Below are 12130 nucleotides of genomic sequence, written 5' to 3'. Positions count from 1 at the left end.
GACATGCGAGAGTATACCTGTCTGCGTAAAGTCCTGCCTATGCTGTGGGTTGGAGAGGGAATGGGAGGGGGGATCTTGGGGAGGAAGTTGAATTGGGAATGGGGAGGAACACCAGGGACCTGGAGCAGGGAACGGCTTTCGCATGGCTGTGAGTGGACTGAGGTGATGGAGCCTATGGGAAAAGTTATTGAAGACTTTCCTTAAGTTTTTGTTCTTTTGAAGTCAATACTTATTAATGCACAAAGTCATGTATTCTGGGTCTTTATACCTAATTCAAGGTACCCTTGACTGGTCTCCACTTCTTCAAGTGGATAGGGAGCACTGGCTGGCCTCACAGGGCGAAACATGTAGCTGTCATTGGGTAAAGAGTGCATCCTTGACACTGACATTTTCCGTGGAGAGAGTAAATTCTCCTGTGTTCTTTGCATCCCCTCATCCTGCGAAAGACAAATGTATTCCTCTGCTTTTATGCTTTTGCCCTCACAAATAAACTCACAAACCCACAATCACCTAGAGCCAAGCTTGCCAGGTTCATTCACCAGCTCACTGCAGCTGACAAAGCAAATATACTCCTTGCCAGAGCAGCCCATGAGGGGTAACAAATGTTCCTGGCCTCCCTGTAGAGCCTCACTTCTCACTGTCCACATCGCCTCAGCATATTTTCTTTGTAACGTGACAACTCAGCATCCAATAAAACACAAATACAATTCTGTTGCCTGCAGCAACTCAGGATGCTCCTTATAGAGTTAATAGTGCACAGTAAGTACAAAACTTACTAAAATAAATGGGAAAATGTTTTGTATACTATGACCAGTTCAGTATACAAGGGGTTTTCAAAATTGTTGATGCCAAAATATTATGATAACATAGTAAGAGACATAAAAAATAAAAGGCAGCTATATATTTTCATGTATAAAGAAAAATATTAAGTGTGATATTACAAAGACATTTTTCCAAAGTTAACTGGTTTTCATATTATACCAAAGCAAATTATTACAAGATTATTTCAAATATAAAAAACATTTAATTTGTATTAATTTATGGTCTTTTATCTACCCACTATTTGGAGTACAGTTAGATGTAGAAGCTTGAAGAAAAATATTTGTATAAAGCTTTAACAATATTGTGACAACTTTATTATTAATTTAAGTGTATCCTTAGCTAATTTAAATGCTTATAATTCTTTTCATTTTAGGAGGACATCAAACAAATCAGAAAAAATATTTTTTATTACATACCATAAAAACCATGGTATGTAAATTTTAAAAATTAATAATTTGATCAATGTTAACTTATCTTAACTTTGACAGCCCTAAAAATACATTTAGTATTATATTTATTTACACGTACCCCCAGCACTCTCTTGCAGCCCCCTGGGGTTCCCCAGTTTGAAAACCCCTCATTATACAATTACATAAATACATGTTTATTCATGAGTAATTCAGGCAAACCAGGGCATGTATACCTGTCTGGGTGAATCTGGGCGTGGTCCAAAATAAGTTGCCCTGCCTTCAGGTTCTGAAGAACTCCCTGCTGAGACATTGCTGAGACGCCGAGCCATTTTCATCTCCATCTCAATCTCAGCGTCCATTTCTGCATCTTCTTTAGCCTCCTTATTGCTCTCCTCCAGGTGTTTCATCAATACAGCCACCACCACGTTAACCAGCACAAACTGAGCCATCAGCACAAAGGTGACGAAGTAGATGGGGGAGACCAGAGGCAGATAGGGGACGCAGTTCTTATCTTCTGCTTGATCACACTCTCGCAGAGTGTCCTGCACATATGCAACATGTTAATGACTAAAACTGCACTTGTGAAGCTCTCTCATTACAGTTACAGAAGAACAATGAAAAACTCTTCTGCGTTATAGTACCTTCATTATGCCATTCCAGTTGTCCCCCGTCGATACTCTGAATAACGTTAAAAAGGCCATTCCAAAGTTCTCAAACGTAGCATGTCGACTTAATCCTTCACATGGGTTTTCGTCAGTGCATTCTAGATGAAAATATTGGTAGTCAATAGTTTAACAAGCGTCAAGGACTTTTAAACATCTTATACACAAAAAGCACAGCTAGACTCCCAGATTATCACTGAATGTGTTGCTAAAAGTGAAGATAACCTGACAGAGTCCTCTGTATTATCACTGAAGAAGCAAATGAGCCGTTACCCCCAGACACGTCTGACACAATAATTAGCAATGATTTTAAAGTTGAAGGCTAATGAAAGTAATTAGAGTGCTTGCCCTTTAAGAGAAAGCATAATCCTGTCATTTGTGTTCCAGAGGCCTCTCACGGGGATATAAGTAGCATAGAAATGTCTCTTTGAGCCTAGAGGTTATCTCATAAATATGCTACCATTGCAGGAGCAAGCTCCAAAGATCAACAGCGCTAATTTAGGTTCTTCTTCCAAAATGACAGTACTGTAGACTAAAAAGAGCTCTAAAACTGTGAGAGAAGCATGCCCATGGGGACCAAATTGAAGCATTTCTGACCTAAAAATGAGAGTGGCAGCTAAGGTAGAGCAAAGCCGCTAAAACTGTGAAATGGAGAGCTCAGTATGAACAGTGAGCAGGATTGCAGCACTGACCTAGTTTCCCAAAAAGCTCCACGCCAAGTGCCGCATAAATGAAGAAGAGGAGCATAAACAGCAAGCCCAGATTTCCCACCTAAAGAGAGAAAGGGGATTATCACAGTATGTTATTAAACAATCAATCATGGAGAGTAGCATTGTGTTATAGATACTTTATCTCCAACTTTTTCTCTGTCCTCCCCCATGTCTTACATATCCACACAAAGACACAAACAAATGCAATTGTGCAGTACATCTCGCTAAAGCAAACATACACACAACGGCATACTGTATGCACTGCAAAAATATTTTGTCTCCAATATAAACAGTATGTATTTGAATTACAATATATATGGGTCTTTGACGAATATGGTTTTTAAAAGTGTAAAAAAACAATGGAGATATAATTTCATTGTTGACACTGAATAAATTCAAAATTAATTGTGTTTTTTTAATAAATCAATTAACACTGCTTTTGTCATTTTTTTTTTTTTTTTTACAAGACTGGCAAAATTTGTCACCAAAAAAGTCATTTGTTTTAACAAAAAATTTGGTTCCTTTTCAGTCGGTCACGTTCGACGTACGTCAGTAGTGACCGACGAATTGGGATATCGCTAGAGAGACCTATCAGCTTCGAGTGAACTAAAACAAGCCAATGGAATTAGCGTGCGATATTTGCATAATGCGCACCGCCTCCGTCAGGTGTATATAAATAGGAAGCAGATGCAATCACACTCTTGTCTTTCGCTTCGGAGCCTACCGTCCGAGTTGTCTCCCTGTACTCTGCCTCGCTGCCCCACCCCCGGTACATCTGTGATGCCTTTGGTCCAGCTGGCTCAGTGTCTGAAAGCGTGGACAGCACTTTCCAGCCCATCCCACTGATTCACTCGTACTATCAGACTCGGCTATGCGATTCAGTTCGCCCAGCGTCCCCCGGTTTTCAGTGGTGTCCACTACACTCAGGTGTCACTGGACAAAGCATCTGTTCTCCGGGCGGACATTGCTGTCCTCCTGGCAAAGGATGCAATCGAGCCGGTCCCTCCAGTCGATATGAAGTCGGGGTTTTACAGCCCCTACTTCATTGTACCCAAAAAGGGCGGTGGGCTACGGCCAATCCTGGATCTGCACGTCTTGAACCGGTACCTTCACAGGCTGCCGTTCAAGATGTTTACGCAGAAGCGCTTTCTCGAAGTCCTACCCTTCTGCGTCTTTACGAAGATTGCAGAGGCGGCCTTTGTTCCCCTCAAGGAATAGGCCGTTTCGCATCCTCAACTACCTCGACGACTGGTTGATCCTGGCCAGTTCGCGAGAGCAGTTGTGCGAACACAGGGACATGGTTCTAGCTCACCTCAGGATCTTCGCGTCAACTGGGACAAGAGCAAACTCGCCCCCGGGCTGAGGATCTCTTATCTCGGTCTCGAGCTAGACTCGGTCGACCGGACTGCGCGCCTCACCGAGGAGCACGTCCAGTCGGTGTTGAACTGCCCAAGTATGCTCAAGCGCAGGACAGCAGCCCCACTGAAAGACTTTCAGAGGCTCCTGGGGCATATGGCATCTGCAGCCGTGGTCACGCCACTCAGATTGCTCCATATGAGGCCGCTTCAACACTGGCTCCGCGGCCGGGTCCTGACACCGAGCTGCCGTCGCACCCTCATCCGATGGTCGGACCCCTTGTTCCTGCAGGCGGGAGTACCCTTCAAACAGGTGTCCAGGCACGCTGTGGTCTCCACAGATGCCTCTGCCACCGGATGGGGGGCCACGTACAACAGACATGCAGTGTCGGGTCTTTGGACGGGGCCTCAACTGCATTGGCATATCAATTGCCTGGAGTTGCTAGCAGTACGTCTTGCACTAAGCCACTTCAAGGAGCTGCTGTCAGACAAGCATGTACTGGTCCGCTTGGACAGCACTGCGGGCGTTGCATACCTCAACCATCAGGGTGGTCTACGCTTCCCTCGCATGTCGCAACTCGCCCCCCATCTCTTGCTATGGAGTCAGAAGCATCTGAGGTCATTTCATGCCATTCATGTCCCAGGTGTGCTCAGCCATGCAGCCGATGAGCTCTCACGGCAGCCTCCACTTGCGGGCGAGTCCCCAGGCGGTCCAGCTGATCTGGCAGCACTTCTGCGAGGCCCAGATAGATCTGTTTGACAGCGTTTCCCCCAGTGAGCCTTCTCACACAGCTCCTGTGCAAGGTCAGGGAGGACGAGGAGCAGGTCTTGTTAGTGGCTCCATACTGGCCCTCCCGGACCTGGTTTTCAGACTTAATGCTCCTCACGACAGCCCCTACCTGGCTGATTCGTCTGAGGAAGGACCTCCTGACTCCTGGCACCCTATGGCACCCGCGTCCCGACCTGTAGAATCTCCATGTGTGGCCCCTGGACGCTTTTTCGGTCGACGAATCGTGCCTGGAATTCGGGCCCGGTGACTCTCACGTCATCCTGAGACCCTGGCCCGGATATGTGCCCAAGGTTCCTACCACTCCCATCAGATATCAGGTAGTGAACCTGCAAGTGCTGCCTTCGGAGGAGGCAGACCCAGCCCTAGCTTTGCTCTGTCCCGTCCGTGCTCTTCATGTGTACATAGGCAGAACTCAAAGCTTCAGGACCTCAGATCAGCTCTTTGTCTGTTACGGAGGCCAGTAGAAGGGAAAGGCTGTCTCCAAGCAGAGGATGGCCCACTGGATAGAGGATGTCATCGCCTTGGCGTACAAATCCCAGGGCATGCCTTGCCCGCTCGGGTTGAGAGCCCACTCCACCAGAGGAGTGGCCTCTTCCTGGGCGCTGGCTCATGGCGCCTCGCTGACATATCTGTAGAGCTGCGGGCTGGGTGACACCTAACACGTTCGCTAGGTTTTATAGCCTACGTGTAGAGCCGGTATCTTCCTGTGTACTCACTTCCACTAGCCGGTAGACGCGTTGAACCCGCTCCAAGTGTCGGCTTCCCCCTGGGCCGGATACGTGCATCCTTTTACTCCAGTTGCGTTCCCCGCTTGGTGAACCCTGTCGAGTTCCTCCACCTGCCCCTTCGACTCGGACATTGCGGAGTGTCTGATGCCAGGCCAACATCCGTCACTGACGTTGTCTGTTGGCTGGGTTCCATATGTTGCGATCCCTCTACGTGAGCGGTCCCATATGTGTAATTGTCCACGGTCAAACTCCCTACGGTGAGCCCGTGTCTTTCCCTTAGCAGAGCCAGCTCTGCTGTCACCTGTCAGATGAGTCCCCCCTACCTAGGTGAAGCCATCCCAGGGACTCCATATGCGTACTGCCCCATGGGCCAGTCCATATGTGTATTCTCCACATAAACTCCTCCCCCACAGGGTAGGTAGTGGCCTCCGCAGTATCCCCTATGGGTTTGCTTTCCCAGTGTAGTCTAGTTTACTTAGTGAAGGGGGCGAGCTTACGCCGAGAGAGTCTACTGCTGTTCTGACATACCCACTGTCCCAATTGGTGCGACGGGTGGCACTGGAAGGGGTTTCGTAATTGTGACGCTTTATTTGGGATCCCAATTCGTCGGTCACTACTGACGTACGTCGAACGTGACCGACTGAAAGGGAACATCTCGGTTACGTATGTAACCCTCATTCTCTGAAGGAGGGAACGGAGACGTACGTCCCGTCGCCACAGTTTCTGTACCCTCGCTGTAGTGCGGACACCAGTTGTCTCCTCAGCGAAAAACAGAGTGCGATTGCATCTGCTTCCGCTTTATATACACCTGACGGAAGCGGTGCGCATTATGCAAATATTGCACGCCAATTCCATAGGTTTGTTTTAGTTCACTCGATGCTGATAGGGCTCTCTAGTGATATCCCAATTCGTCGGTCACTACTGACATACGTCTCCATTCCCTCCTTCAGGGAACGAGGGTTACATATGTAACGGAGACGTTTTACCGAATGACACTTTTGGTTAAACCGAATGACGATATTTTCAGACAATGCTAACAGACTGATATCTAGCTAGCAAGCAAAAGGACAATCAAACCTTTATATTTAGTGCAACATTTTCCATATTTTATAGCGGTTGAACCAAATGACCTGATGTTTCGGGACATGCGTATGAGCGAGTGAAAACATGAATTTTTCTATTAGTTAAGAGAGTTAGTTACTTTGCTACACAATCATATGGTTCTTTGCAGGTGACTGAATGATGTCACATCCTGTCACATGATATTGACTGCATAACTTGATCCAAAATGTTCCCTTTATATTGGTTACTCCGAATGACATTAATGAAATAAATTTTTCTGGACATTCTTCCTCATAACAAAGCAACGACTTCTACACATAATTTTAATACCATGTTGCACTATGTTGATATGTTATAAAAACATGCCAGAATAAAAAATATATACATTTATTACATTTTAAGATATTTTAATCACAAATGAAATGACTGTATTGGCCTTTCGATGGTTAAACCGTGTGCACTTCAAAAACTTTAAAATACCTTTATATGTAACAAAATATAATTAAAACCTTTTGAATTCAATAAAAGAGATATAGTAGTACTACCTTACACACTTTGGATGTCATATCTTTGTTTTTTATTATTAAGGCTTTTAGACAAAAAATTACCCCTCACGTTATTGACCCATATATAATATTAAAATATATAATATATAATATTTATAATAAAACATATTATAAATATTTTTTTAAAAGCACATTGATATAACCTAATGTATCTTGCCATGTTAAATAATATCATAAAAGCAAAAAAAAAAAAAAAGAAAAAAAGCTATTAAATATTTTTATAAAAATAACACATTTATATTAATGAATTAATTGATGAATAAACAAATAAATGAATGAATGAATATAAAAACACACAACATTAGGTACCTGTGGTAAAGCTTGCATTACTGTGTCCAGCAGGGCTCTCATGCCTGTAGCCATCTTCAAAAGTTTCAGTACTGTTGGGCAAAAGCACAAAGAAACCCATATCCAAAACCACATCCATTTGTAATAGACCATACAAATACATTTTGTATGGTTTGGGGGAAAAAACAAAAGAAGCTAAAAAAACTGCAGTACCTCTAGCTATTCTCAGCACCCTCATAATGCGGATGATGGTGGGGTTGATTGGCAGTGCTGCATTCATCTTGATCTCCTCCAGTGTGATGCCCATGATAGAGAGCAGGACTATGGCTAGATCCAGCTGGTTCCATCTGCCGGCACATTAAAGCATCATACAATTTAAATACTACATCCAGCAAAGAGTGTCATTTAGCTAATCGGTGTCTGAACATTAAGCAAGCTGAGCAAACAAACCATACACAGATTTATAGGAATATTGCAAATACAACAACATATGGTTGATTGCACCTGTACATGTGCTAATGTGGGATTATTGATAAACAACAGGGATCATGATGATGTTTTTGTACACAAAGCTGATAGAGTCTTTAACTTTATCGGGTTTATCGGTAGAGATTTTATCCACTGCACAAAGAGTCACTGAGGGGTTGGGGTCTGACATGACTCCTCATAGACCTCCTTAAAGTGACTTTAGTATCTGTATTCGAATTAGAATAAGATGGCTTAGTTAGAAAAAATTTGGTAATGAGAATGTAATGTATATAGTTAGTATACCATCTGAGGTGCACCTTAATAAGCACTTAAGAATACTGATTTAACTTCCAGAAACTTATTTAGTGCAATACAAATTTGCATTCATGCATCCATTGTTAAACGCATTTACAGGATATACACATTATATTCTGTTTACATTAGAGTCATTTAGGCAACAATACCTGTCTTTGAAGAATCTCCGAAAACCAAATGCGACAAGTTTGAGCAAAGCTTCAATTATGAAGATGACGGTAAAGACATAGTTACAGTATTTCAATGCCTCTTCAAGGTACTGTGGAAGATAGAAGAAAATTTTTCACCAGTTTTAATGTAGTACAATTTATAGTAAAGTAGCATATAGACACTTATAACACATTTAATAATGCACAAATGCCTTTGCTATTTATTTTAATGAAAGAGCACAACGTTTCACAAAAATAAGTTACTTTTGGTTTCAATGATAAAATGCAACTTCATGCAATGGTAGTTCACCGACTCACCAGTGGCTGATTGAAATGCTCGATTGACATAGTGACTACATTGATGCAGATGATGCCGGTAATGAAGAGGTCCAGGTAGTGGTTGGTACACAGTGTGTGGATGTAGAGCCGGGCTGGAGAGTAATCTGCATAGTACGGTCTCTGCTGGGCCTCTGTTGATACAATCAGACAGACAGACAGCACAGAAGAGTGAGTGCAGGGTAAATGCAGATAAACAAAATCACTGATGCAGAGGCAAAAGGCACTGGGTATAAGGGGACGACTGCTGCAGAGAGGACCAGTACTTTATCTTGCCATCACTATGCTATTATTGAGATCCCATCCATTAACAGTCCTCTCATGCAGCACTTGTGCCTTCGTGGATTTCAAGCATGCTGCTTTGGTGAACATGCCGTTGTAAACATGGCAGTGTGAGGGAGAACATATGAAAGGACTTCTGCAAGTAGCTCAAGTGATGGGGACATATTGAGTGTTTACCAAGGAGAGCTTCGAGGTGACTGTTTATCGATTAGTTGAACTGTGTGTGATATATTGGACATGACAGCAACCACAAAATTGATTTGAGTTTGAATCCATCTTTCTGAGTCTGCCATAAAAGCATGTTTACAGGTAAATATCATATGCCAAGAGAGAAGCCATTGAGCTACTGAATATCTGATAGAGTTCAACATGCAGGTAGAGCATAACCATTACATGGAGCATCTCTCCCTAGCAGATACGACTCTCATGACCACCTTGAAAGTCTTTTACAGTTGCACACAGAAACAGCCTGTTTTTCAATATGATGGGATAATGGCAGGCCCAGATGGAATCTGTGGATATTTCCCACATTTTCTGCTCTGAATTTGGGGAAAATCTGATGTATTCTGCAGAATATAAAAGGAGTTGAACTTACTCTTAATGACGCTTTATTAGCCTAAATATTTCATAAATGAGCTCAAGAGTGGTACAACTTTGATATTCCAATTTTAAGGCAATCCACTGAGCTTTCTGTGGAAGCAGATTCCATGTGAGTCTGGATAATGGACAGATACAGATGTTATTTGGATATGTTGTATATAGGGATGTTTCTTCAACTTCAGGCACCTTTGTGTCCCAGGGGTTTGTGTTATTTATATCCCAAATGTGATCATCTAAACAAATGTGAAATAAACAATAGCAAAATTTATTGTATGGAAATGATTATTCATGAAATAATGATGAAATAATACTGAGTGTACAGTTGAGTGAAACATTAAGGTTAATCTCACTTGTGAGCATAATATTTTTCCATTAAAATTGTCAAATTATGCAATAGTGTGAAAATATAATTTCATTGTGTTTAGGATGCATAGAATGCTAGCCATTTAATTAGCAAACTCAAATGAGTTTTAATAAAAAAAAAGAAAAAGTAAAAAATGTCATTTCCATCAAAGAATGCCTACACAATACGTAATTCAGATGTGGTGGGCATTTTTAATGCTTGATAAAAAAGACAATTCTCTTGTGGTTTGTGACAAATGTGTTCTACAAAACTATTTTCTTAATGTCCACATGGCCAAAGTTGAAGAAACACCATGTATTCAAATATTTTCCTTCTTTTCTTTCCTGTCCTTCTAAACTCACTCTGTGTTGTGAGGACTGTTTTGTGAGACGACCTTCAATCTATCCCAGATGAATGCATTGAGGGGCTCTTTGAATAGATCTAGGGAAATAAAACTCAACTGCCATGGACTCAGCTATGAGTACTATAAGTCACACTCACATACACGATTAATCCCCTGACTGCAGTAAAGGCTAGAGGAGCCAAGTGTGACAAACCTAGATAAAACTGTCGGCTTTTAAGCTAAAGATCATTTATCAGGAAGCTTTGCCCTGGCAGGCATGGTGCTTAAACAAGAAAACACTTCTTCACATTTATTCGTTTAGTCACGTAAAATCATGGCCTGCTTTCTCAGAGTCCTTAATGCTCACAGAAGTGGACCAGACAACACTAATAGTGCCCTCAGTGTGCGAAACTGATTAAGACAGTTGGTTATGGTCTGGCTGTCTGTCTAACTGTTTCGGATCTCTCAAATGGATAATATGATGTAACTTTCCTTGATGTCGTTTTACATATGTTTGAGTTCAGTGCTCTAGAATAAATATCAGTTAAACAGTTATTTCAAAGTGTAATAATATTTCACAGTATTATAGTTGTTACTGTTTTTGATCAAATAAATTCAGCCTTGGTGGGCCTAAAAGACTTCTTTTGAAAAATCAACATTAGTGTAGACCTGGCAGCCGTTCACATACAAGTATACATACAGACTGACATCTTTGGCCATTACGCTGCATATTGTGCAATGCTTCTACAGTATTAAAAGCATCTTTTTCAAGTTTCAAAGTCGCAAACCTTGAAAATCGCTTTTGCATGCACGGATGTGCGAATGGCTTCTTGCTCACTTTGTGCTGCTTGTTCTCAGTAAGTCTGGTTTAGCGAGGTGTGCTGACTCTACACTCTACTTGGTATTACAATCTTGATTTGCTCTGATGGTAGGAAAATGAACACTAAATTAACATGTTAAGTAAACAGTCCTAATTAGTACTAGTACAATCTTCTATTTAAAATAAAAAGTCTTCTATTTTTTAAAAGTCTTCTATTATATATTCATAGCAGGACGCTCTGCTGCTTTGGCCTTGATGCTGACCCCATATGTACTGTGCAAACTTCCCCTGTTGGCTTGTCATGCAGAATTTGGTGTTGCGGGCATCTCATGCAGGAACATGCTGCAGTCCATCACAATCCAAGGCTGACATCAGATCTGTGCCAAAATGTGCACATTTTTTTTTATGTACTCAGCCTTATGACTGCTTGTTTTTAAAAATAATAATTAAAAAAAATCTTTCTCTAGCTTTCTCTCTCAGGCTCTGGAAGCAGGCAGTGCTCAGAAAAATAGACTACCGACCAGACCCGCAATTCTCCTTACTCCTGCGCTTTTTCTCCAGCAGTTTCTGCCTCTTCTCCTCACGCATACGCGCCTCCTCTTCCTCCTGGTCCTGACGACACTTGTGGAAGTTCTCCACCACCACTCCCACAAACATGTTCAGCACAAAAAAGCTGACGATCAGCAGGAAAGAGATGAAGTAGAGGAGCATCCAGGGGTTGTGATTGCGCACAGGCTGCGGGCGTGAAGGACATGTAGAGAGAGGATACATCCATCATATGACAAATTAGAAAAGTTATGTGAATTTATAAGTACGGAAATGGCACCGGCCAGAATGAGCAAAGCAGATCCAAACCTGCTGGTTCACCCCGACAGCGTCCAACCCGTCATACATTATATTGACCCATCCGTCCTTACAGGAAAGCACGAACAGAGACATGAGAGCCTGCGGAAGAGAAACAGTAAACGGCAAAACCATCATTTATTCAGTGCAGTAACAGGGCTCATAATGACAGTCTGGGAATCATTTCAAACAAATTACAGCAGAAAATGTTTTCTGAAGGTCCTATAAAAATGAAAAG

General features: G+C 42.4%; 1 protein-coding gene across 2 annotated transcripts in view; it reads right to left on the bottom strand.

The window, feature by feature from the left end:
* Nucleotides 1-12130, bottom strand: part of cacna1ha (calcium channel, voltage-dependent, T type, alpha 1H subunit a) — an 89496-nt gene that overhangs the window by 3071 nt on the left and 74295 nt on the right. The window contains exons 22-32 of one of the 2 annotated variants that reach the window (XM_067382370.1): nt 11905-11994; nt 11592-11784; nt 8644-8795; nt 8326-8435; nt 7607-7740; nt 7415-7485; nt 2587-2665; nt 1874-1995; nt 1466-1774; nt 269-437; nt 18-172 (exon numbers count right to left, since the gene is read on the bottom strand). In XM_067382370.1, coding sequence (XP_067238471.1) covers nt 18-172; nt 269-437; nt 1466-1774; nt 1874-1995; nt 2587-2665; nt 7415-7485; nt 7607-7740; nt 8326-8435; nt 8644-8795; nt 11592-11784; nt 11905-11994 — 1584 coding nt within the window. The remainder of the gene's footprint in view (nt 1-17; nt 173-268; nt 438-1465; nt 1775-1873; nt 1996-2586; nt 2666-7414; nt 7486-7606; nt 7741-8325; nt 8436-8643; nt 8796-11591; nt 11785-11904; nt 11995-12130) is intronic. The other variant, XM_067382371.1, reaches the window with a different exon arrangement.

The sequence above is a fragment of the Chanodichthys erythropterus genome, chromosome 3 (genome assembly GCF_024489055.1).
Source record: "Chanodichthys erythropterus isolate Z2021 chromosome 3, ASM2448905v1, whole genome shotgun sequence".
NCBI classification, from domain to species: domain Eukaryota; kingdom Metazoa; phylum Chordata; class Actinopteri; order Cypriniformes; family Xenocyprididae; genus Chanodichthys; species Chanodichthys erythropterus.
Note: the sequence above shows the minus strand (reverse complement) of the source record. Positions and strands in the feature narration are given on the sequence as shown.